This window comes from Oncorhynchus tshawytscha, linkage group LG06, assembly GCF_018296145.1.
Source record: "Oncorhynchus tshawytscha isolate Ot180627B linkage group LG06, Otsh_v2.0, whole genome shotgun sequence".
NCBI classification, from domain to species: domain Eukaryota; kingdom Metazoa; phylum Chordata; class Actinopteri; order Salmoniformes; family Salmonidae; genus Oncorhynchus; species Oncorhynchus tshawytscha.
The window spans coordinates 8,522,725-8,549,346 of record NC_056434.1 but is presented as its reverse complement, the minus strand read 5'-3'; the positions used below and the strand labels follow the sequence as shown (position 1 = coordinate 8,549,346).

At 42.1% G+C, this 26,622-nt stretch overlaps 2 protein-coding genes and 1 long non-coding RNA gene across 3 annotated transcripts; all 3 read right to left on the bottom strand.

Moving 5' to 3' along the window:
* Positions 1-2,144: 2,144 nt before the first annotated feature.
* On the bottom strand, positions 2,145-13,265 carry LOC112253239 (5-hydroxytryptamine receptor 3A). Its single transcript, XM_042323682.1, has 8 exons — positions 13,164-13,265; positions 12,978-13,022; positions 12,775-12,884; positions 10,960-11,129; positions 8,444-8,604; positions 8,098-8,395; positions 2,896-3,204; positions 2,145-2,489 (listed from the first exon to the last, which is right to left on the bottom strand). Exons 1-8 carry the CDS (start codon positions 13,263-13,265, stop codon positions 2,266-2,268), a joined length of 1,419 nt encoding a protein of 472 aa, XP_042179616.1. The 3' UTR covers positions 2,145-2,265.
* A 5,073-nt stretch (positions 13,266-18,338) lies between these two features.
* LOC112253240 (5-hydroxytryptamine receptor 3A) lies at positions 18,339-20,503 on the bottom strand. The gene is made up of 5 exons (XM_024425256.2): positions 20,335-20,503; positions 19,860-20,032; positions 19,413-19,623; positions 19,028-19,231; positions 18,339-18,800 (listed from the first exon to the last, which is right to left on the bottom strand). The coding sequence occupies exons 1-5, from the start codon at positions 20,501-20,503 to the stop codon at positions 18,541-18,543; spliced, it is 1,017 nt and encodes a 338-aa protein (XP_024281024.2). The 3' UTR covers positions 18,339-18,540.
* Positions 20,504-24,416: 3,913 nt separating this feature from the next.
* LOC121846709 lies at positions 24,417-26,100 on the bottom strand. Its single transcript, XR_006083659.1, has 3 exons — positions 25,633-26,100; positions 25,293-25,356; positions 24,417-24,780 (listed from the first exon to the last, which is right to left on the bottom strand). It is a non-coding gene; the product is annotated as an uncharacterized LOC121846709 (long non-coding RNA).
* Positions 26,101-26,622: the final 522 nt, after the last annotated feature.

The following is a 26,622-nucleotide window of genomic DNA, read 5'->3' as shown; positions in this document are numbered from 1 at the left end:
GGAGAGTGTGCTCATTCACAAGACGATTGGTAACACACAACATTTTGCTCTGATTTTCTTGCCAGATTAAGCCCCCTGACTAAGAAGCTTTTAGGATGGAGAATTTCCTTTTAGACTTTGTGTGTCTGTGGGAAACTAGCCCATATATAACACGGCTACATATATACAGACTGGCATGCCACTGTAGAAAGAAACAAACTCCAGAACAGCATAGTGTTGGCCCCTCACAAGACTCATAATTCAATGTTCCCTTCCCGACAGATATTTGTGTATAGTCTATTGCCAACCAGGGGAGTATAACCTTATTCATCTAACATTTTAACAAGCCTGCTTTAAATAGAAACGCTATTGATATAATCGTCGCCCGGAAGGTGTCTGGGCCTGTGTTCAGTTCCCCCCCCAGTCCATATAGTAGTATCCATTATGATCTGAAAGGCAAAACTGATCCTAGATCAGCACTTCTACTCCGAGACATATTGTGAATACAGGCCCTGATCTTCAGTTGATTTTACTGATGGCCTCCCCGATCCAAGCAGACTCCCGTCCTTATTAAATATAACACTGTTTTTTTTTTACGTGTAGGGTGCTGTGGCGCTTTAAGTAAACTACTGGAAGAAAATGCTATTGTTTGTGTTTTATGTACTGTGTTATAATTCAAATATGATGACAATTAAAGACTGGTCAGACTGTTTTCTCCTGGTGTCGTTGCTGGTTCCTGGGGGATTGTGGGATGGATGGGTGGTTTGTACGGTAGTCCTTAGGGGCAAAGTAGCTTTGGGTTACATCCCAGTCTTGTTTCTCCTAAAGAGTGCACTCACTTCCCTCCATGGAATTTAGAAGAATTGACCGGTTTATGGAAACTCCCTCTAGCGCGTGCCTTACACCAATCTAATGCTTTAAAACTTGGGAGTAGTGAACGAGGGAACACATGAGGAGGAAGGAGAGATTATTGGGACCATGGCTTGATGTTTTTCTGCCACAAGGCACAGAATCTTACATTTATTTTAGGAGTCCAATGAAGCGAATGGAGTCAAGTAGAAGGCAAGACAATTAGGAGGTGAATTTATAGCTGTTTTCCATTTTGTTATTTTACAGCTTCGCAGGCTGTTAGCAGGCTTAAGTGTTAATTGAGCCCTGTGGGTAATGAGGACTGGCATAGTAAGGGCTGGTGTGTATACATACATACACACACACAGAACATAGCTCTTTCAGTCAAGAGTACTTCAGTTTATTGTTCATGAAAAATGTGTATTCAGACCTCAGGGCTTCTAAACCCTCGGGGCTTCTAAACCTTCAAGGCTTAACCTTCAGACCTCCAAACCCTCGGGGCTTCTAAACCTTTGGGGCTTCTAAACCTTTGGGGCTTCTAAACCTTTGGGGCTTCTAAACCTTTGGGGCTTCTAAACCTTTGGGGCTTCTAAACCCTCGGGGCTTCTAAACCTTCAAGGCTTAACCTTCAGACCTCGACTTCCAAACCCTTGGGGCTTCTAAACCCTCGGGGCTTCTAAACCTTTGGGGCTTCTAAACCCTCGGGGCTTCTAAACCTTTGGGGCTTCTAAACCCTCGGGGCTTCTAAACCTTTGGGGCTTCTAAACCCTCGGGGCTTCTAAACCTTTGGGGCTTCTAAACCCTCGGGGCATCTAAACCTTTGGGGCTTCTAAACCTTCAGACCTCAGGGCTTCTAAACCTTCAGTAGGGTGTTATTCTTGGTGAACATGGTAGCGTTTCACCAAAATCTCCACAGGCATTTAGTATATCAGATAAATAACATGTAGTAAGCCTACAAGGACTGTAGGGGCATATGACTGTAGGGGCGGCAGGCAGGTAGCCTAGTGGTTAGAGAGGGGGCGACGACAGGTAGCCTTGTGGTTAGAGGGGGCGGCAAGTAGCCTAGTGGTTAGAGTGTTGGGCCAGTAACCGAAAGGTTGCTAGATCGAATTCCCGAGCTGACAAGGTAAAAATCTGTCGTTCTGCCCCTGAACAAAGCAGTTAACCCACTAGGCAGTCATTGAATATAAGAATTTGTTCTTAACTGACTTGCCTAGTTAAATAAAGGTTTAAAAAAATAAATGTGTTCACTTGATTTTTCACAAAATTAAAACTACATTTAGAGATTTATGGTACATACATTGGTCTCACCGCCCCCCCCTTCTTTCTTCTCTCTCTGGGTGCATTTGTTTTAGTTCGCCCCACTGAGGTGATCTGAGATGTCACTTTCAGACCAATGGAATGGGCAAGTTAAAACAAATGCACCCTTTTGGTCTCTCATTGGTTGATCCAGATGCACCACATACAGATAATGACCATGGCGTAGCATGAGATGAGGAGGAGGTAGATACGGAAGAGCAGGAAGTCCAGTACGTAGCCTACGTGGCACCACTGTTCCTGAAGCACGCCCTCCTTCTGCATCGACGTTAGATGGGCACGCAAGTCACTCAGGTCCTGGCAGATCTGACGCAGCTCAGGCACAGAGGACACCACCCCAGGACCTAAAAACAACAAGGGGATGAGCATAGATGCTTAGCCTATGGTGCTGAAACATTGCTATTGGTCAGCAAGACTGGATGCTCAATACGCAGTTGATCATGTTTGAGCAAGCACATAGTTCACAATAAAAACATATTACCTACAGGGGGTGTTAAGCTTTCTGATAATATGCTGTTTTGTTATATAGAAGGGATTGGGGCAGTTCCCTGGTAAACCAGTCAATTTAAATTCTGGAAATGATTTAAATTGTGAAGTTTTTAAATTGACTTGAAGGATGAAATGGAAATGATCCCAAACTATTACTTTATAACAGTTTCATGTCTGCTAATCAAATCTACCCGAAATGAGCCCAGATTATTTAATACTTTCATGTCTGCTAATCAAATCTACCCGCGAATGGCTCCTCACCAATGGTGCTTGTAGTGTGCTGGGCAGGGATGTGCACAGGGTTGGCTGGTGCAAGGACCCAGGGAGGGCTTGTGGGGTTTGGTCTGTCTGTCTTGTCATCCTGGGTGGATCCTCTGGAGGCTGAGGGTTGAACAAGCTCCTCGGGCCACTGGTAGCAGATCATACGGGCGATGTGCTTCAGAATGACCACACGAACCCAGTGGGGCACCTCGCGGTACTTCTTGGAGTTGGAATGGAGCACATTAGTGATGATGACTGTCTCCAACAGGCTGATGACCATGAGAGCCAGACACACTGAAAAGTAAATTCCTGAGAGGGGAGGGGGAGGATAGCAGGGACACTACAGGGTTAGGTGGGTTAAATTCTCTTCCAATTCAGGAGATGAGATTAATTGAGATGTGCCATTTATTTTCAGAGGACTTCGGGTTCACTCCCAGAAGTACCTGAAGTGCAATGGAATTGCCCCCAATTAGTAGGGAGGGACACCACAGGAGGATGGTGGCACTTTAATTGGGGAGGACAGGCGTGTGGTAATGGCTGGAGTGGAATAGGTGGAATGGTAGCCAACACATGGTTTCCAGGTGTTTGATGTCATTCCATTGACTCCGTTCCAGCCGTTATTATGAGCCATCCTCCCCTCAACAGCCTCCAGTGAGGGACACAGTGTTTTGTTTATTTTGTTGCTCCGTGTCTAACCCACAACACTTATCATAGACCTCAGTGCTCTGTGTCTAACCCACAACACTTATCATAGACCTCAGTGCTCTGTGTCTAACCCACAACACTTATCATAGACCTCAGTGCTCTGTGTCTAACCCACAACACTGATCATAGACCTCAGTGCTCCGTGTCTAACCCACAACACTTATCATAGACCTCAGTGCTCCGTGTCTAACCCACAACACTTATCATAGACCTCAGTGCTCCGTGTCTAACCCACAACACTTATCATAGACCTCAGTGCTCCGTGTCTATCCCACAACACTTATCATAGACCTCAGTGCTCCGTGTCTAACCCACAACACTTATCATAGACCTCAGTGCTCCGTGTTTAACCCACAACACTTATCATAGACCTCAGTGCTCTGTGTCTAACAGGTAGACCATGGGCCGTATTACAGCGTATCCACAAAGCGTCTCGAAGTATACATTTGGTCGTAAGTGCTGATAATAGAGACATTTTACTCCTACTGTAGAAAAGGCAGTACTACTCCTCTCCTCTCGACGTAACTTCCCCTCACAGTCCCTTCAGTTTCCCTTAAGTCCCGTTAGTTTGGCTGCTCGGCCTACCTTAGTTATTCCTCACCTATTATAGCCCTGCCATTCCTAACCAATCAGAGCGCTTGGAAATGCGCATCTGGACACGAACACCTGCCTACTCAGGTCAGAGTGTTATCGTCTTCGGGAAGGGAGAAGATGCACATTTCTGAAGACGTTTTTTATTGTCAACAGTAACACCAATTTCTGAATGTTGTGCATCAATGTAAGTTGCAGGAAAGTTTTTTGGGGTTTTGTACATACTGTGTAATGATAGGTCATTACCAGTAATTACTTCCTGTTACTTTGATAACTTTTAGACATATATTCTACTGTTATGGTTGTTTACTATTCTTTAATGTTAAGAGTTGCCAATGCTGCGTTAACATTGTTTATCATATGTACGTATTATTCTTTACTGTCAGAAGTGTTATTGTTGCATTGGTTGCACAAATACTTTTGCAGAAGTTGAATTGCTGTGTTGGTTAACATAGTCTTTTTGCATGCACACGCCACCGCAGCGTTTTCCATAGTGGCCTTTATTAAGGTGTTTTATTGTGCTGCCATGTTGGCGAGCTTCTAGACTCATCCCAGAGTCATCCCACAGTCATCCCACAGTCATCCCAGAGTCATCCCACAGTCATCCCAGAGTCATCCCACAGTCACCCCAGAGTCATCCCAGACGGTTCTTGGAGCTTGCTCATGAACAGAGTAATTTGCGACTCTGTGGCTCCGGGGCAGATCTGATAAGATCTCAGCCTGGCAGATTCTCACGCAAGGCTGGAGAGAGATGGTGTCATAAATCTTGATCCTTTGTCAATACAAGTAATTAGTTTCTCTCTCTCCAAGAGGTGAATGTTTAAGTTTATGTTTGTATTGATGCTGTGTTTATAGACAAGTTGTAAGTGTAATGCCATTTATTTCACCTTCAGAGGTGCATTTATCAAACCTGTCGCGGAGAAAAAAGTGTTTCGTTAGGAGCTCTCCTCAAACAATAGCATGCCATTTTTTTTGCAGTAATAGCTACTGTAAATTGGAAAGGAGAGTTAATTTAACAAGAATTTAAGCTTTCAGCCGATATAAGACACTTCTATGTATCGACATTTGTTATTTCTCTAAAATCTGCCATCCTGACACAAGGTGCTGCATGATTTACAACTGTCCTGTTGACTGGACGACGATCCCCTTAAAACCTCTTTGGGCTAGGGGGCAGTATTTTGATGTCCGGATGAAAAGCATGTCCAAAGTAAACTGCCTTTTACTCAGGCCCGGAAGCTAGGATATGCATATAATTGGTAGATTTGGATAGAAAACACTCTAAAACTGTTAAAATAATGTCTGTGAGTATAACAGAACTGAAATGGCAGGCGAAACCCCAAGGACAAACCATCCCAAAAAAATACATTTTCAGCCTTCCACTGTTTTCAATGGCTGTCACTTTTATTATGAGGCGAAAACCTCCCAGATTGCAGTTCCTAGGGCTTCCACTAGATGTCAACAGTCTTTAGAAAGTGTTTCAGGCTGGTATTTGGAAAAATGAGCCAGAAGTTGTAGTTATTCTAGGTGGCTCCCATTTTGGCTGTAGTGTTTCCATGCGCGTGGAGGAAAGCGCGTTCTTTGTTATTTATCTCCGGTAATGAACATACTATTCTCCGTCTTAAATTTGATCTTTTAGTTATGTATTAGGGTACCTAAGGTTTGATTATAAACCTTGTTGACTTGTTTGGATACGTTTATTGGTAACGTTTGGGATTAATTTTGTATGCATTTTGATGGAGGGAAACTGAGTGGATTATTGACTGAAGCGCGCCAGCTAAACTGAGTTTTTATTGATATAAAGAAGGACTTTATCGAACAAAAGGACCATTTGTGATGTAACTTGGACCTTTTGGAGTGGCAACAGAAGAAGATCTTCAAAGGTAAGGAATTTATTATATCGCTATTTCTGACTTTCGTGTCGCACCTGCCTGGTCAATTTTTTTTTGTTCATGGTTCTGTATGCGGGGCGCTGTACTCGGATAATCGCATAGTGTGCTTTCGCCGTAAAGCCTTTGAAATCTGACACGGTGGCTGAATTAACAAGAAGTTACGCTTTATTACACATGTATTTTCATGAATGTTAAATATTTATATTTCTGTAGTTTGAATTTCGCGCTCTGTGATTTCACCGGATGTTGTCGAGGTGGGTCGCTAGCGGAACGCCTGCGCTAGAAATGTTAAGAAGCGTGGTTGAGCGGGTCATGTTTCAGAGTATGCATGACTCCACCATCGCCTCTCCCGACCCCATTGGGGAGTTGCAGCGATGAGACAATATTGAAAACTGGGGAATAAAAGGGGGTACCAAAAAAAAGTGTATAAATAGCCTGGCTGGGCTGATGAGATAATGGAATACGCAGTCAGATGGAACTGAGTAAATTGGCATTTCAACGTAATGAATGCGGTTTTAATCAATCAGCACTCAGGATTAGACCCGCCTGTTGTATAAATATGTATATTGCATACTTATAGTGGGTGAGGGTATTCACAGCCAACCACTCAGAAGGGTGAGGGCAACCAGCCAACTGTGTTTACATGGTCTTTCTAGCTGGATTTAGCTAGAAGAAAAACAAACAAAAAAACAGTTTTTGACATGGTCTGTCATTTCTCCGGATTTAGTGACCAATAGTTTTTTACATGGTGCATAATTTCTCCGGATTTAGCGACCAATAGTTTTTACACTGACACTTATGGGTTAAAACAAAAGCTATGCATGAAACCTATTTAGTCAGAAGAGTTCCACCTAGTCGACAGATATTTAGGATACCTCATGGGGTGTCCAAACCAGTTAAGACTTGATTATAGAATGAGCAAGTGGTTGCTGCGCCAAAGACAAGCTATTGCTTTGGAGTTGTTGAAAGAATGCATTGATATTGCTATATGAACAATCCATAAATAACCTAGACACATCCATCAGTATCTTTTGCGCTTTTTACAACGATTTCACAAGGTCTAATTTACATGATATGCCTAAATACTTATAACCACGAGGCTAATAAATAATCAAATATTTGTTTTTCGATTTATTTCATTAACCTATATCATGTTATTTCAAGTTTCCCGTTGGGAGCGCATTCCAACGCGATTTAGAGTTGTTGAACGGGAGTGATAAGTGTTTTTGATTAACGGTTTGATTCACGGAATTTGATCAAACTTCTGTTGTTTTGGGGCATGCATATAAATTGGGCTATTGAAACATCTAGGGTCTATGTGTTGGTGAAAATTATAGACCATTCAACATTTTATGCAACATTGTCGAGAAGTTACTTGATGCCTACTGTACCAACGCGATTTAGAGTTCTTTAACCAATTCTGATATTTTGAGTAAGGTGATATAATCATACAGCATGATTCCGGTTGAACGCGGATTTTTTTATAATCCTACCGTTGTATCAATACACTCGTCACTCGATCCCGTTTAACAAGGTTATGCATGCCAACATAATAGGCAAGAATTAAGAGTAGGCAAAATGATCTTGTCAGTGAAATTTGTAGGTATCAAACTTTTTACCAAATGTTCGCGGTGGTTCAGCGCGCTGAAAACCTCTATGGTCAACTAACCATGACCAGCAAAGCCACAGTGCACTACTTATGTGATTTTTTTTTTCAACTAAAGCTATTTGAGTGTTTACCAGCATTTGTAACTTGAGTCTGATAATTGTCTGAACAAAACAGTTAATCTGATATACAAATAGTTGCTTGTTTTTCAGTTTCTTGAAATACTTTGCAAATGTAAATTATTTCAATGTGAAAACTGAAATGGTCAATTAATTCCTTTTACATTTTAGCATACGCACGTATCCAGAGAAACTTACAATACTGAGTGCATACATTTTCGTACTGGTCCACCGTGGGAATCGAACCCACAACCCTAGCATCTTTGTGTGCACTTATGAACAGGACGCTGACCTATGAGGGGGGTGCCGTTGGCCGTGCTGGGCAGCAGGTCGTTCATGATGAGCAGGAAGACGGTGTAGCCCAAAATAAGGGTCATCTTGAAGGAGGCGCGGTCCACGCTGTGAGGGGGCAGGTAGAAGGAGAGGATGTCGATGAGCATGAGGAAGGAACTGGGGATGAGCAGGTTGACCACGTAGAGCACTGGCCTTCGCTTTATCACCACCTGGTGGGGAGATGAAGCAAGTACAGCAGATGTATTAGGATACATATTGGAGAGCAGAGAGACAGCAGATATCCCTGTTTTAGCGGGTCTCTCTCTCCCTCCCCATCTCCCTGTCTCCCTGTCTATCTCTCTCACCCAGAAAGTGATGATGTCCCATTCGTCGATGCCAAACTTGAGGACAGACGTCTCTCCATAGATGTTGACCAGCTCCCACTCCCCACTAGCCTCCAGGTACTGTTTCGAGTTCCCTGACATCTCCTCAAAGGACAGGGCTGGAGTCAACCTCACATCCTTTACTAATGGGGAGAGAGGGGGGGGGGTCATTCCTTTTCCATTGCCAAAGTAGGCTTTGGCAATATGTACAATATGTACGATAATTGAGAGAGAAAAGGGTTTATATATATTGTATATATTTGGATATTAGTAGCTGGGGGATAATAGTAGCCGGGGGGGTGTATTATAGGATATTAGTAGCTGGGGGTGTATTATGGGGTATTACTAGCCGGGGGCGGGTGTATTATAGGATATTAGTAGCTGGGGGTGTATTATGGGGTATTACTAGCCGGGGGCGGGTGTATTATAGGATATTAGTAGCTGGGGGGGTGTATTTTAGGGGTATTTTTTACTATTATTGAAGGGGCGGGTGTATTATAGGATATTAGTAGCTAGTTGTGTATTAAGGGGTGGTATATATTTTAGGATATTAGTATTTTTGTATATTATTGAAGATCGTATGTTAGAAAATCAGGTGTGCTTTCATTCCTACATTATTGTTCAAATAGACACCTATCTTTCCCCTGTATTTTCTAGATTGTGCAGATCACAACCCGGAAGTATTAACCCGACACACAAGGGATATTACAGCATGCTAGTTGTGTATTAAGTGGTGAGTAGGCTAGCCTGGTATGTTTCTTCCTAGGGGCCATGCTGTTTTCAGCCACTGTGCTTCTAGAGACAGCAGGTTTTAGGCTGAGATTGGTTTTAAATAATTTGATTGATGATATGAAAAGCCAATTGACATTTACTCCTGAGGTGCTGACTTGCTGCACCCTCGACAACCACTGTGATTATTATTATTTGACCCTGCTGGTCATCTATGAACATTTGAACATCTTGGCCATGTTCTGTTATAATCTCCACCCGGCACGGCCAGAAGAGGGCCACCCCTCATAGCCTGGTTCCTCTCCTGGTTTCTTCCTAGGTTCTGGCCTTTCTAGGGAGTTTTTCCTAGCCACTGTGCTTCTACACCTGCATTGGTTTTAAGCTGGCATTGGTATTAAATATATTTGATTTGATGATATGTACATGGCATCAGACACGTAACACCACATCACTATCGCAGTGTGATACCTATGCGACTCCCAATCACGGCCGGTTGTGATACAGTCTGGATTCGAGCCAGGGTGTCTGTAGTGACGCCTGTAGCACTGTGATACAGTGTCGTAGACCGCTGTGATACAGTTTTGTAGACCGCTGTGATACAGCCTGGAATGGAACCAGGGTCTGTAGTACTGAGATGCAGTGTCTTAGACCGCTGTGATACAACCTGGAATGGAACCAGGGTCTGTAGTACTGAGATGCAGTGTCTTAGACCGCTGTGATACAGCCTGGAATGGAACCAGGGTCTGTAGTACTGAGATGCAGTGCCTTAGACCGCTGTACCACTGCGCTGTAGGAACATCTGCTCTTTCCTTGACGTAGACTGACCTATTATCCCTTATTGATGTCACTTGTTAAATCCATTTCATTTCAGTGTAGATGTCGGGGAAGAGACCGGTTGAAGAAGGATAATTGAGGCATGGATTGTGTATGTGTGCCATTCAGAGGGTGAATGGGCAATATAAAAGATTTAAGTGCCCTTGAACTGGGTATGGTAGTAGGTGCCAGGCGCACTGGTTTGCGTCAAGAACTGCAATGCTGCTGGGTTTTTCACACTGAATAGATTCCCGTGTGTAGCAAGAATCGACCCCCACCCAGAGGACATCTAGACAACTTGACACAACTGTAGGAAGCATTGGAGTTAACATGGGCCAGCATCCCTGGGGAACGCTTTTGACACCTTGTAGAGTCCATGTCCCAATGAATTGATGCTGTTCTGAGGGCAAAAGGGTGTGCAACTCAATATTAGGAAGGTGTTCCTAATGTTTTGTCCACTCAGTGTAGTTAATTACTGGTGTGCATGAAGAAGCCTATCACAGTGGAGTTAGTTACTGGTGTGCTTGCAGTAGCCTATCACAGTAGAGTTAGTTACTGGTGTGCATGCAGTAGCCTATCACAGTGGAGTTAGTTACTGGTGTGCATGCAGTAGCCTATCACAGTAGAGTTAGTTACTGGTGTGCATGCAGTAGCCTATCACAGTGGAGTTAGTTACTGGTGTGCATGCAGTAGCCTATCACAGTGGAGTTAGTTACTGGTGTGCATGCAGTAGCCTATCACAGTAGAGTTAGTTACTGGTGTGCATGCAGTAGCCTATCACAGTGGAGTTAGTTACTGGTGTGCATGCAGTAGCCTATCACAGTGGAGTTAGTTACTGGTGTGCGTGCAGTAGCCTATCACAGTGGAGTTAGTTACTGGTGTGCGTGCAGTAGCCTATCACAGTGGAGTTAGTTACTGGTGTGCATGCAGTAGCCTATCACAGTGGAGTTAGTTACTGGTGTGCATGTAGGAGCCGAAGGTAAACGAGCAGTTCTGCACATCGAAGGGGAAGCTGAAGATTTCCAGGTTGCAGGCGCTGACGAGGCGCAGCATCCTGTCCCAGCGGATGTGGCCTGTGTGGTTGACGTAGACGTAGGGGCATTGCTGTGACACGTCGTCGTCCACGCTGAGAGACAGAGAGGGAGGCAAAGATGCATCAAAAATACCCTAAAGACCAATGTATCAACATAAAATTAACTCTAGCAAAGATTGTGTTTAGTTATAATACGTGAAATGTGTATTTTTAAATGTACAAAAAATATATTTGCATTTTACAACAGTGTTTTCAGTAAAGAACCTTACAGAACCTTTTGACTTGCTATGACTGTGACAGATGGTTGTTAATCTAGTTGAATGCAGAGTGTCTGCAGAATTGACTAAAATGTAAAAAATAAAAAAAATGAACACTTGCAAAGTACACTGGATATTATTTGTATGAGCTCGACCCCCTAATTTGGCCTTGTTAATTATTTTATTTTTTTAGACTTCTGATACCGATGCAGGAAATTTGGGGTGAGATGGGGGCACAAAATTGTGAACTGCTATTAAAAAAAATCTAATATGAAAGTTTTTTTGCAATTTGCCAATAGAAAATACAGAAAATACAGCTCTCTGAAGTATTTTGGAACAATATACACTACGGTTCAAAAGTTTTGGGTCACTTAGAAATAGCCTTGTTTTTTGAAAGAAAAGCACATTTTTTTGTCCATTTAAAATAACATAAAATTGATCAGAAATACAGTGCAGACATTGTTAATGTTGTAAATTACTCTTGTAGCTGGAAATGGCTGATTTTTAATGGAATATCTACATAGGCGTACAAAGGCCCATTGTCAGCAAACATCACTCCTGTGTTCCAATGGCACATTGTGTTAGCTAATCCAAGTTTATAATTTTAAAAGGCTAATTGATCATTAGAAAACGCTTTTGCAATCAAGTTAGCACAGCTGAAACAGTTGTTCTGATTAAAGAAGCAATAAAACTGGCCTTCTTTAGACTAGTTGAGTATCTGGAGCATCAGCATTTGTGGATTCGATTATAGGCTCAAAATGGCCAGAAACAAAGAAGTTTCTTCTGAAACTCATCAGTCTATTGTTGGTCTGGGAAATGAAGGCTATTCCATGAGAGAAATTGCCAAGAAACTGAAGTTCTGGTACAACACTCTGTACTACTCCCTTCACAGAACAGTGCAAACTGGCCCTAACCAGAACCACCTAACCACTGGCCCCGGTGCACAACTGAGCAAGAGGACAATTACATTAGAGTGTCTAGTTTGAGAAACAGACGCCTCACAAGACCTCAACTGGCAGCTTCATTAAATAGTACCCACAAAACACCAGTCTCAACATCAACAGTGAAGGACATGTGATAGAAGGAACAGTGATAGAGGAGTGAATGTCATGTGATATTTTTTTTACCTTTATTTTACTAGGCAAGTCAATTAAGAACAAATTCTTATTTTCAATGATGGCCTAGGAACAGTGGGTTAACTGCCTGTTCAGGGGCAGAACGACAGATTTGTACCTTGTCAGCTCAGGGATTCGAACTTGCAACCTTTCGGTTACTAGTCCAACACTCTAACCACTAGGCTACCCTGCCACCCCGATAGAGGATATAAGAACATGTGATAGAGGAGAGAAGGTCATGTGATAGAGGAGAGAAGGAGGAGGTGATAATGGTTGGGGGGGGTTGGTTGACCCCATGTTTTATATAGGACATGAAGATAGGCGTATAGATGAGTAAAACAAAGTCAGTTTTTTTCGGACACTCACAACTCATACACGATGATGTCAGGCACCCAGAGCTCTTTGACTGGCAGAGAAATCCTGGTGACTCCGCCACAAGCATCAGAGTCCCAAACCAGGAACTGATGGTGCCAGTACTAAAAAGGACCCAGTAAAGAATTAGGCTTAGGGAAGCTTATACCACTACAAACTGTTGGCAAAATAAAATAGGAAGATCTCTTGACATTCACCAATCTCAACCACAGGAAAGTAGTGAGGATCTGGGTCTTCTCATTCTGAAATAAGACCAAGCAAGAAAGCGGATAATTGTTAGTAACGAATGAATTGAATGAATGAATGAATGAATGAATGAATGAATGAATGAATGGACCCTATGCAAAGAGGAACATTGTGGTCTTACACTGTCCAACACTCACCACGCCCAGGACAGCATACAGGGTGAAGGAGATGTTTGTAATGGTGGGATTGCTCAGGTTGACTGCCGGTCTGAAGGATATGCGGTCAAACACAGTCTGCATCGACTCGTAGGTTGGACCGCTGTGACCCTCTTTACAGGTCAAATCGCACTGGCATAAATATACTTAAGAGCATAGAGGAGAGACAGAGAGAGAGAGTGAGAGCGGCAGAGAGCAAAAGGAAAGAGAGAAAGAGAGAAAGAAAAAAAGTGAGATAAAGAGAGACAGAACGAGAGATGGTAGGAGGAGCCCATCCATAGGATTAAATGCTATAGTATCAATGGAACCTAATCAATAAGGACAAGGTTATTCATAAGTAAGGGACAGTAGCAACCTCCAAACTTTCAAAACTGCCCAAACTCATATCATGCAACATGGTATACTACATTGTGTCAAGTTGGTCAAACCTCACCATTCAGCTAATACTGTAGGCTACCATACATACCTACAGTATTTGTCAAAAGTGATAATTCTCAGTAATTTAAAACATTCAATTTCTCAAAAAGTCATCATTCACGTTTGTAATAAGGTCTTTTTAGAGGGACATTAAAAAAAGATGTAACAAACAAACATTGACAGATTAACACCTTTCTGTTTACTCTGAACAAAACATTATACCTTAAAACAAACCAGAAGGACAAATGAAAAGACAGTCACAGGGATAGAGGGAACCAATGTTAAACAGGTCACTTTTATGTAAATACATATGCGGAACATCTAAACTGACACTGAGTGGACAAAACATGAAGAACATCTTCCTAATATTGAGTTGCATCCTTCTCTTTTGCCCTCAGAACAGCCTCAGTTCATCAGAGCATGGACTCTACAAGGAGTCGAAAGCTTTCCACAGGGATGCTGGCCCATGTTGACTCCAATGCTTCCCACAATTGTGTCAAATTTTCTGGTGTCCTTTTTTTAGTCGTTGACCATTCTTGATACACATGGGAAACTGTTTAGCGTGAGAAACCCTAGCAGTGTTGCAGTTCCTGACACAAACCAGGCACTTAAATCTTTTGTCTTTCCCATTCACCTTCTGAATGGCACACATGTGGAATCCATGTTCTTAAGGCTTAATCCTACTTGAACCTGTCTCCTCCCCTTTATCTACACTGATTGAAGAGGATCTGACATCCAGAAGGGATCCTATCTTTCACCTTGGATTCACCAGATCAGCCTATGTCATGGAAGGAGCAGGTGTTCCTATTGTTTTGTCCCCTCAATGTATTTCCCTTGTGCATATTTCATTGGATTAATAAGCATCACTAGCACTTACCGATGCGATCAAATATATTGGCACATGAACTATTTATCTAGAGATTTTGGGGGGCGTTAACACAAGTCTTTTTTTTTTGCACTGGACCCCCAAAAAATTTCAAATAAAAAATGGCCTAAATTATTTTAAAAAATCGAATGAATTTATCTGGAGGCAATGATTCTCATTTACTGTGCAATGTATCACACTCGTAGTGCCTAAAAATAGCCCTTCAACCAGTTTTGAAAATAAAAAAAACAGAACTTTCCAGGTGAGAAATAATTCAAAAAATAACTGAGTAGCCATAGCCTAGTTAGATAATTATATTTCTAGCAAAACATGCTCAATGTTCAAAATATTGTTAAAAACACATACAATAATTTACAACATAATAAAACTTCAAATCTAACATGCAAATGCAAGGATATTACCTGCCAATAGAAAGAAACCTGATGTAAGAATGAATCTCCATGGTTGTCTCATACTGTGCCCTGTTGGATGGTACTAGTTAACCAAATGTCCTGCACATACAGAGCTCGAACCAAACTGAGTGATTGACTTATAATGCAGACACACACACACTGTGAGACCACAGCCCCTTTTCACACTACTGAGTCAAGCTGGGCCAAACTGAACCGTGCTAGAAAACATCTGAGCTAGCTAGTACAGTTTGTCTTGGGTCGGCGGCACGATAGTGGGAAAAGGGACACACACGCGGTCTCTAATCACAGTCTCATGATATCGGTCACACGAACACAACAGAGTTGTTTTTTTAACACCTGCAGTAACCACTCAGCCATTACATTTTTTTTTGAGTTCAATACATCTGTGCCTATGGGAGATAAACTGGCCTTGTAGAAGTCTTTGTAGCTTAATCACACCATAGGTTCTGATAATGGCACACATTTAATTGGATGTCAACTAACATCACTGGTCCTAAGGTATATTTATATATATGTTTTACAACCAAGAGGTATTCGCCCATTACTGTAATACAGAAGATATATATTTCTGTGTTTAAAAAAAATACAAATATTTTACCTTTATTTAACTAGGCAAGTCAGTTAAGAACAAATTCTTATTTTCAATGACAGCCTAGGAACAGTGGGATAACTGCCTGTTCAGGGGAAGAACGACAGATTTGTACCTTGTCAGCTCGGGGGTTTGAACTTGCAACCTTCAGGTTACTAGTCCAACACTCTAACCACTAGGCTACCCTGCCACCCCTGCTACCCTGTTGAAACACTCTTTAGTAAAAAGTCTTCATGGCGACTCCGGGATGCTTATCATGAGTTTGATTAGATTCATTAGGATCCCCATTAGCCGACGCCAAAGGCTTAAACCTTATAATTATAAAATGATCCATAAGGGGATCACTGAACATCTCTCAGAACACTTTTTACACCACTCACTTACGGGTACGCAGGTTGTATATATTGCTACTTTATCAAATCTCTAGTAACTCGTTATACCCACATACCACACATACAACCTCACAATACTTTTCTACCAGCCGGCTATGCTATCCTTAAAGTACGGTCAAACTCAGAATACATTGCTTTAAAAAAAATATGATTTTGGGAAAATTCCGAATACTTTCCTTTTTTTTACGGTCAAACTCTGAATACTTTTCCTGTAGGCTATCACGTGATTATGTGGGCTTTAGAGTATAGTCAAACTCTGAATACTTTAAAGTGTGGTCAAACTCCGAATACCCACTATTGATCAATATTATCTGTCCAGATTAATTATTATAGGAAAAACAGTTCTGAAAACTTGAACTGCAAAATGTTGTGTATGAGGAGGACAAGAGATCTCTCACCATTAAGGCTCGGCTGGAAAACAGACAGTCCCTCATATAGATTTTTTAATAATGTATCTTACCTTTTTAAGCTGTGGCCAGACGATGTCTGAGTCCAAGCCGAAGGAAACGGATCAACAAGTCAGAAGGCTCTCATCCGGGTCCCGGTACCAAATTGTGTGGAAAATATGTTCCAAAGATTAAGGCAGGGGCTATATAATGATATAATAGAAAAATATTTAATGTGAAATTAAAGCAGCTGCTTGTATTAAATATGTTTCTATTATATCATGAAATAGTCCCTGCCATAATCTTTGGATCGGATTTTACACAACACAGCTCTTTGGAAAAGATGGTGTTTGACCAAAGACAATACTATTTATCTGTAAACAAATTGACAACAGACTTTCAGCACGGTTATAGAGAAGGGTACTCAACATGTACTGCATTAACATAAATCACTGATGATTGGTTGAAAGAAATGGATAATTTGAAGATTGTGGAAGCTGAACTGTTAGATGTCAGTGTAGCCTTTGACATTATTGACCATAACCTGTTGTTGAGAAAACACATGTTTCATGGCTTTTCAACCTCTGCCATATTGTGGATTCAGAACTATCTATCTCATAGAACTCATAGGGTTTTCTTTAATGGAAGTCTCTGTCAAACACGCAGGGTGTGGTGTACTGCAGGGCAGCTCTCTAGGCCCTCTACTCTTTTTTATTTTTTACCAATGACCTGCCACTGGCATTAAACAAAGCCTGCGTGCACATGTATGCTGATGATTCAACCATGTTCGTATCAGCAAACACAGCTAATGAAGTCAATGAAACCCTTAACAAAGAGTTTTGGAATGGGTGGCAAGTAATAAACTGGAACTGAACATCTCTAAAACTAAGAGCATTGTATTTGGTGCAAATCATTCCCTAAGTTCTAGACCTCAGCTGAATCTGGTAATGAATGGTCTGGCTGTCAAACAAGTTGAGGAGACTAAATTACTTGGTTTTACCTTAGATTAGAACATGTCATGGTCAAAACATATAGATTCAATGGTTGTAAAGATGGGGAGAGGGACAGTATGTTCATACTAAAGAGATGCTCTGCTTTTTTCACACAACACTCCAAAAAGTTCTGCAGGCTCTAGTTTTGTCTTGATTATTGTCCAATTATGTGGTCAAGTGCTGTGACGAAAAACCTAGTTAAGCTGCAGCTGGCCAAAAACATAGTGGCACCTCTTGCTCTATACTGTAATCAGAGGGCTAACTTAAATACTATGAATGCCAGTCTCTCTTGGCTAATAGTTGAGGAGAGACAGACTGCATCACTTCTTTAAGAAGAAACAATACTGTGTTGAAAATTCCAAATAGTTTACATAGTCAACTTACATACATTTCTAACACATACACTTACCCCACCAGACACGCCACCAGGGGTCTTTTCACAGTCCACAAATCCAGAACAAAATCAAGAGAGCATACAGTATTACATAGAGCAGTTATTGCATGGAACTCCCTTCCATCTCATATTACTCTAATGAACAGCAAACCTGGTTTTCCGGGACCAACGCCTCTCCCCTATCTTGACCTAGATATTTTGTGTATGTGTGCCATTTTAAAATTCATTTAGTTCTTTCTTTTCTTATCCTTGAGCTGTTCTTGTCTATTAATGTTCTGTATTGTGTGATGTCTCTTTTTTGTGGACCCCAGGAAGAGTAGCCAATGCTTTTTTAACAGCAAATGAGGATACTATTAAAATCCCCCAAAATAACTTCCTGTATGTCGACACTATAATCAAACAAGGATGTGGTTATTGGATGATCCCCTACTTTGCATGTCATTGATCCATGTCTTGCGTGACAGATCTTCATCTTCATCATCAGTGATCCACCATCAACATTACAATTCAGAAAACGTCTCAGATGACCCCAATGAATTGTTGTTAGTAATGAAACAGTGGTTTTTGTGAAAGTATGTTTATTTGACAAATAAAAATATATTTCCTCTAATATAGTAATATATAAGTCAACACACCTACTCAATGCAGCCAGAAGATCAAACAAGCGATCGTTGAAGTTATGGTAATGTTAAGGTAATTGTTTTTAAATCTCAGCAGCAGTTGACAACATGGGAGACTTGTACGCAGTGGTGTAAGCACTATTTCCTCACATTTTGTATTTTAACACAACCATTTAGCCACTTATCATGGAAAAATGGTTAGAAATTACAAGGATCTTTACTTTATTCACAATGAATGACATTGACCCACCTATTTTTTTAACCAGTACATCACTGGTTGTACGAATTACTCCAGATGCTGAGGATGACGATGAAGCTGAAGGTGATGAAGATGCAGTAGACGCCAAACAGCAGCCGGTCTATGATGTAGCCCACCTGCATCCAATCCTGGGAGATCTGGTTCCCGTCCACATGCTGGGCCACATGGAGGCGGATGGACTGGAGCTCATTGCCCAGATTCCTCAGCTCCGCCAGGGCTGGATCGCCTGCCTCTGCCCACATCTTACCTGGTTCTCCTGTTTGAACCTCTCCTAAAGACAGAAATGATTGACGTACGTGAGAAGTACCATTCTGTCTGAGGTCGGACCTTGTCAAGTGTCTGGAAAAATGTATCAGAGTGATTCCTGCATTTATGTTACTGTTCAGGCCTGTGATTGAAGGCTTTCACTATATTGCATTGGGTTGGGACAAGACAAGGATCTGCTAACTGAATGAAAGTCTGTGTAATTGTAAATCCCTGGAGGATCAGACAGGGTACCTCTTGCAACTGGATTGAGGATGATCTTGTCCTCTCTGGATTTCTGAGGCAGCCAGACGAGGGTGCCCATGAAGCGCAGGACGAGCACTCGGACCCAGCCAGGCACTGGGCAGAAGTTACAGGGGGCGACCAGGAGGTTGGTGATGAGAATAGTCTCCAGCAGGCTGGCCACCATCAGAGCCAAGCAGATGGCGAAGAACACATCTGCATGTGCAGGAGGTGAAGAGAGGAAAATATTCAGCCACTCTTAGGAGGACAAAGGAAGTGGACTTCAAAATGATACTTGACCCTAACCAGCTATTCCAATAACAAAGTAAACATTTACCTCTACATTTATTATTTACGAAAAATATGGTGTTTCCAGTACACATGTTTTCATACTCACTTATCAGTGGAATGGTGCTTCCTGTGACGGGAAGAAGGTCATTCACGATGAGCAGGAAGACGGAGTAGCCCAAAATTAGGGTCATCTTGAAGGAGGAGCGGTCCACGTTCTGGGGAGGCAGCAGGAAGCTGAAGAGATCCACAGTGATGAGAAAGCAGCTGGGGATCAGGAGGTTCACCACGTAGAGGGTGGCTCTGCGCCTCAGGACAATCTACAGTTTAGAGACACAATGGGGAATGAAAACCTTCAAGGGTGATCTGGCTTGGTGCAGTCGATTCCCATATCAGACGAGACAAAGCCATAATTATCTGGGTTAGCATCCTATGTGTGAAACAGGAAGTACTCTCTGAAACAAAAGTAACGCTAGAAATATAGAGAGCTCAACGTTCAGTGCTAGTAGAGCCAAATTACTGGCGTCTGAGAAATTGCAGTTCTTTGGGTTCTTACATAGAAGCAGAGCTCATCATAGGGGTTGCTTTCCCCCTGATTGAATGTTGATAACTTGATCTTGCTGGATTTGATGTCCATCAGCTCCCACTCCCCTTCAGTGGACAACACGCTAATGGAGCGTTTCAGGATGTCCTCCACCGTCTTCCCTAAAATAATCCTTATGTCCGACACTGCAGGGGAGAAAAAGGAATGGGACATCCTGGGATGAATGGGCTGAACCTATATGGAAGCAGAACATGATCTGTACTGAGGGGATGGTAAACTTGAGCCTAACACAAAACAGATCCCTTGGTTGACACCGAGTAATTTATCAAAAACTCAATTGAACCAATGGACCATCCTGTTTCATACCTATCATTTCAGATCACAAGAGAGAGTCAGGATGTTTTTTTGGGAGAGAAGGAGTGATGGGTTTGGCGTCTGACCCTTATGTTCAAGTAAGTCCTAAAGCATGGTTGCATTGACGTCTTACCGTGGTGGATGTAGGATCTGAAGGTGAAGGTGCAGTTCTGGACGTCAAAGGGGAAGGTGTAGATCTCCAGGTAACAGGAGCTAACCACTCTGACAGGGTTGGCGTCTCGCACTATACCAGTGTGCTTAATGTACACATAAGGGACGATGGGAGCTGTGCTTTGATCCATACTGTGAGACAGGGTGAAATATGGGGATGATTTCAAACCATGGGCATGATATAAGTCATATGTTTTATATTTTTTCATTGTGACTGAAGCTGTCACTAGTGCAATAAAAAGGGACAGAATTCAAGTGTTTGTTAAGATGTCTGCTCTCCAGCAGAATTCTAATTAGCATAATACAATCATCCCTATCAAGATCTGTCTGTTTAAGATGGAGATATTTTTTTTTTGCAGGGGCTGCGTCTCCATCCACCACATCGGCCAATGACGGCCTTCTGCATTTGCGGTTGAAGGTGGCCGGGCTTTAGCGATGTTTGTCGGAACGTTATACATCCCTAAAATTGTTCTTCTCACGAAGACGTCTGTGGAGTCTGAACAAATTAATATGACCACTCTATGGAAAGATGAGACTCTGGCGATTATGTTGGTGTGTTTTGCTCTACGACGATGTTTCTGTCTCGTATGACCGAAAAGAGCATCTAGACATCTGGACAGCGATTACTCTCCTTGTAGTAGAAGAATATTTTTTCTTTAATGAGTCGGACGCGTAGGATTTACTCCAGACACCTGACAAGGAACTCATCCCACTAATTCTCAGGAGAACGAGACGAAGATATCAGAGATATCAGGGGGCTTTCTAAAGGATCTTACGGCCAGAGGGTAATCTGCCTTTACTGTCGGTCCTATTAGCCATTGTCAAATCGTTCGATAATAAAAATAGACAAGCTACGAGCACGTATATCCTACCAACGGGACATTAAAAACTGTAATATCTTATGTTTCACATAAGTCGTGGCTGAACGACGATATGAATAACATACAGTTGGTGGGTTTCCTGCTTTTTCAGAAGGATAGAACAGCCACCGCTTGTAAGACAAGGGGTGGCGGTCTTTGTATATTTGTAAACAGTTCATGCACGTAATCTAAGGAAGTCTCGAGGTTTTGCTCACCTGAGGTAGAGTATCGCATGATTAGCTGTAGACCACACTATTTACCAAGAGAGATTTCATCTATATTCTTCGTAGCTGTCTATTACCACCACAAACTGATGCTGGCACTAAAACCGCACTCAATGAGCTGTATACAGCTAGAAGAGAACAGGAAAAGGCTCATCCAGAGGAGGCGCTCCTAGTGGTCGGAGACTTTAATGCAGGAAAACTTAAATCTGTTTTACCTCATTTCTATCAGCATGTTAAATGTGCAACCAGAGGGAAAAAAACTCTAGACCACCTTTACACCACACACAGAGACGTGTACAAAGGTTCCCCTCACCATCCATTTGGCACATCTGACCATAATTCTATCCTCCTGATTCCTGCTTACAAGCAAAACTAAAGTAGGAAGCACCAGTGACTCGGTCAATAAAAAAGTGGTCAGATGAAGCAGATGCTAAACTACAGGACTGTTTTGCTAGCACAGATTGGAATATGTTCTGGGATTCTTCTGATGGCATTGAGGAGTACACCACATCAGTCACTGGCTTCATCAATAAGTGCATTGATGATGTCTTCCCCATAGTGACTGTACGTGCATACCCCAACCAGAAGCCATGGATTAGTTAAAGAGTAGAGTTAAAGAGTAGAGCTGCTGCTTTCAAGGAGCGGGACTCTAACCTGGAAGCTTATAAGAAATCCCGCTACGCCTTCCGACGAACCATCAAACAGGCAAAGTGTCAATACAGGACTAAGATTGAATCATACTACACCGGCTCCAACGCTCGTCGGATGTGGCGGGGCTTGCAAACTATTCCCTTACAAAGGGAAGCACAGCCACGAGCTGCCCTGTGACACGAGCCTACCAGACAAGCTAAATTACTTCTATGCTCGCTTTGAGGCAAGTAACACTGAAACATGCATGAGAGCATCAGCTGTTCTGGACAACTGTGTGATCACACTCTCTGTAGCTAATGTGAGTAAGACCTTTAAACAGGTCAACATTCACAATGTCGTAAGAACAGACGGATTACCAGGACGTTTACTCCGAGCATGCGCTGACCAACTGGCAAGTGTCTTCACTGACAGATGATGCAATCTCTATTGCACTCCACACTGCCCTTTCACACCTGGACAAAAATAACACCTATGTGAGTATGCCATTAATGACTATAGCTCAGAATTCAACACCATTGTGCCCACAAAGCTCATCACTAAGCTAAGGTCCCTGGGACTAAACACCTCCCTCTGCAACTGGATCCTGGACTTCCTGACGGGCCGCCCCCAGGTGGTAAGGGTAGGTAACAACACATCCGCCACGCTGATCCTCAACAGAATGGCATCTGAGAAATTGCAGTTCTTTGGGTTCTTACATAGAAGCAGAGTGGTAGGTAGGCCTGATCACCGACAACCATGAGACAGTCTTTACGGAGAAGGTCAGAGACCTGGCCATGTGGTGCCAGGACAACAACCTCCCCCTTAACGTTATCAAGACAAAGGAGATGATTATGGACTACAGGAAAAGGAGGACCGAGCACGCCCCCATTCACATCGATGGGGCTGTACTTGAGCGGGTTGATGTCCTTGATCATCAACAAACTATCATGGTTCAAACACACCAAGACAGTTGTGAAGAGGGCATGACAACGCTTCCCCCCTTGTCCTCCTCAGGAGACTGAAAAGATTTGGCATGGGTCCTGACTGGTTGCATCACTGCCTGGTATGGCAACTGCTCGGGCCTCCTACCGCAAGTCACTACAGAGAGTAGTGCATAGGGCCCAGCACATCACTTGGGCCAAGCTTCCTGCCATCCAGGACCTCTATACCAGGCGGTGTCAGAGGCAGGCCCTTCAAATTGTCAAAGACTCCAGCCACCCTAGTTATAGACTGCTCTTTCTGTTACCGCACAGCAAGCGGTACCGGAGCGCCAAGTCTGGGTCCAAAAGGCTTCTTAACAGCATCTACCCCCAAGCCATAATACTTCTGAACAGCAAATCAAATAGCTACCCAGACTATTTGCATTGCCCCACCCCTCTTTTAGTCACTAACTCTACTTACATGTACATATTACCTCAATTACCTTAACTAACCATTGAATCTGTACCGGTACCCCATGTATATAGCCTCGCTATTGTTTTTAGTGCTGCTCTCTTACTTATTAGTTACTTAAAATGTATATCTATTTTTTACTTAACAATTATTTTTCTTAGAACTGCATTGTTGGGTAGGGCATTTCACTGTAAGGTCTACACCTGTTGTATTCGGCATTTCACTGTAAGGTCTACACCTGTTGTATTCGGCACATGTGACAAATACAATTTGATTTGAGCCATGTTCTATGAAGGTATCTTTTGGGTTCATTTCCATCACTGCATGGAAGCAGTTTTAAATAGGTTAAATATATTCCCTGGTCTTTAAAAAACAAAACATATATTTTTTACTGTGTTTTTCCATGTATTAATCTGTTACTCAATGTGTTTCTATGGGCTAATATCAGTAAGACCAAATTCAATGTTTCTTCAAAAAAACAAGTATATCGTATCTATATAGACTATAGAGATGTTTAACTCACAATTCATTGATTACCACATCTGGTGACCAGAACCTTTCCCTGGGGAGAGAAATATTGGCAGAGCCGCATTGGACTGGGTCCCAGCTGAAAAATTCATTCTCCCATTCCTAAAACAACACATTAGCAACAATGCAATATGTTTGTAAGCAGCATTCAAACTGTAATACAGTCAAAGATAAAATATATTTTTTAATTTTAACCAAATATATATCACTATTGCTATCCAGTACATATTGGTGCCCTAACAAATATGAAGTAATGTGAAGTAACGTCCTTAACACAGGTGCTGTAGGAGAATCAGAAACCAAAGTGCACATTGATAATGACTCCCATACACTGTGTATGTATACTTGCAAAAATAATAAAATAATAAGTTTACCTTCACCAGCCAAATGTAGGTATACAACAGTTGTGCTTTTTCTTCCTGAAAAGAGAATTAGTTTTCCTACAAAGTAATGGCAATAAAGCCACATTTTACATACGTCTACAAAACAGGATGTGGAGGAACATTCAGAACTATATAGCACATGTCAAATACATTGATGGATTTAATGGTCTCCTCAGGTGAACTAGTTGAAAGGGATACCATGCTGTCCTACTACTCCTTACCACACCCAGGATGCCGTAGAGAGTGAAGTACATGCTGATGTTGGTGAGGGTTGAGAGGTTCATGACAGGTCGTATGGAGTACAACTTCATGACGTTCTCCAGGGCGGCCAGAAGGGATATGGTGTTGGGGTTGGTGCAGTTCACCACTATCTTACATCTCAGGCATGGCGCTGGGGAAACAATGGTAACCATGCTGCTTTAAATTGTGGTTTTGATATGGTCCTGTGTGACTCAGTTAGTAGAACATGGCACTTTCAACACCAGAGTTGTGGGTTCAATTCCCACGGGGGACCAGGATGAAAATGTATTCACTCTCTACGTTATGTTGCTCTGGATATGAGAATCTCATAAATTATGTCAAATATCTGATCATCTTCAGTGAAAAGTCTTTAATTTTGGGGTTCTTGCGTATTGTAGATATCATTATTAGAATCTTCTTAGAATGATGAAGACCTTGCTACTTTTTCATATGATAGTGAAATGAATTGACTGCAAACCCACAAATACATTATGTTATGAACTTGATTGCTAAAGTAACAGCTACCCCAAGCAATATCAAAAAGTAAACATAAAACTAAAGAATAAATGAACACCAACTTTTACTCAACTAGAATATTTTAACTTTACTTAGCATAATTTAGTTGAGTCTACTCATTTTTCCCCGTGTCCAAGCTGTACCTACCCTGTACCATGATGCAGCAGATGATGAACAGAACCTGGTGGGAACTGACCCACCTTCGTTGAGACTGAAATAGTCGTTTAAAAAAATCACTGTTAGGTTCAAAGGTCAAACTGTATTTTAGATATACAGTCCATTGTTTAGTGTATGTTTGATAATTAACACAATGTGTATAACACCATGAATTACAGTAAGAATTCACACCTTAATTTACCACAAAAGAGACCTAACAAATGTTTTGACCAATTACAGTAAATGCATTGAAGCACAACACACAGACACATAACTTAAGTAACGTAAAACCCCCAATGTAACGAAAGGCATTAGAATTAAAGATATTTACCTCCATTTTGGAAAAATCCTTGGCTGCCATCAAACTGCAAGTTTTTGCAAACTACTGTTGACTGTTTCAATCCTCCAGTTTGGCTGAAGAACTGTCTAGAGCAAAGCTTTGTTACCTCACTCCCATAGCGATGGCACCTCTTCACCAGCTGGAACACATTTTATATATACAGACTAATTTGCATAGTTAACCACTTATGTTGATGTATTGTCATGTCATATCATAAGTTGTTGTTGGAGAATCCACAGAAATCTTACAGCTCCAGACTATTTTCAAGTTTGAACACAGTTCTCCTGCAACAAAGATCTCTGATACGTTAGAAGTGACACGAGGATTCAATGATATTCTTGATTGTGCAATCAAGTGTTGTAGAAATGTGGTAGAAATATGCCTAGCAACAGAGAAGACCATGAGTGAGATCCATAAACCTTGGGGCAAATGAGGTGGTCAGTAGAGCAGGTGAACTCTTGTGGTACAGAGCTACTTTACCTGCAGGGGGTTGGATACAAAACAGGCGTGAGCCACAGTAAATGGCTGTGGTGGAGGGTGAAGTTGCCCATAGAAGCTGATCCTGGGTCAGTGTATCATTTTCCACACTAATGGTTAAGGTTAGGATTGGGGGAGGGGAAGCTGATCCTAGACCTGTACATAGGGGACATTTCACCTCAGAGCTGTGGTGTACCAACCTATGCAACAAGTGCAACCAGTGGGCATCGGACAATAGTGTACCACAGCTCTGCAGACAATACATGTACTGGGCTATGGAAATGACCTGGGGGTTCACCTCAGCACACAAAGGAACAGGTGTCCCAATGTCCCCCATTCAGCTCTCCCACCCAAATCATTTGTTATATAACTTGTCAAATCAAATCAAATCAAATCAAATTTTATTTGTCACATACACATGGTTAGCAGATGTTAATGCGAGTGTAGCGAAATGCTTGTGCTTCTAGTTCCGACAATGCAGTAATAACGAACAAGTAATCTAAC

Excerpts from the sequence above, each read along its gene's own strand:
- LOC112253239 (XM_042323682.1), bottom strand. The coding sequence starts at position 13,265 with ATGCAGACTGTGTTTGACCGCATATCCTTCAGACCGGCAGTCAACCTG. Across the intron at positions 12,885-12,977 it reads CTTTCCTGTGGTTGAGATTG|TACTGGCACCATCAGTTCCT; the intron begins GTGAATGTCAAG and ends GGTCCTTTTTAG. Across the intron at positions 11,130-12,774 it reads GACATCATCGTGTATGAGTT|CGTGGACGACGACGTGTCAC; the intron begins GTGAGTGTCCGA and ends TCTGTCTCTCAG.
- LOC112253240 (XM_024425256.2), bottom strand. The coding sequence starts at position 20,503 with ATGGATCAAAGCACAGCTCCCATCGTCCCTTATGTGTACATTAAGCAC. Across the intron at positions 20,033-20,334 it reads CAGATCCTACATCCACCACG|TGTCGGACATAAGGATTATT; the intron begins GTAAGACGTCAA and ends TCTCCCCTGCAG. Across the intron at positions 19,232-19,412 it reads AAGCACCATTCCACTGATAA|ATGTGTTCTTCGCCATCTGC; the intron begins GTGAGTATGAAA and ends CTGCACATGCAG.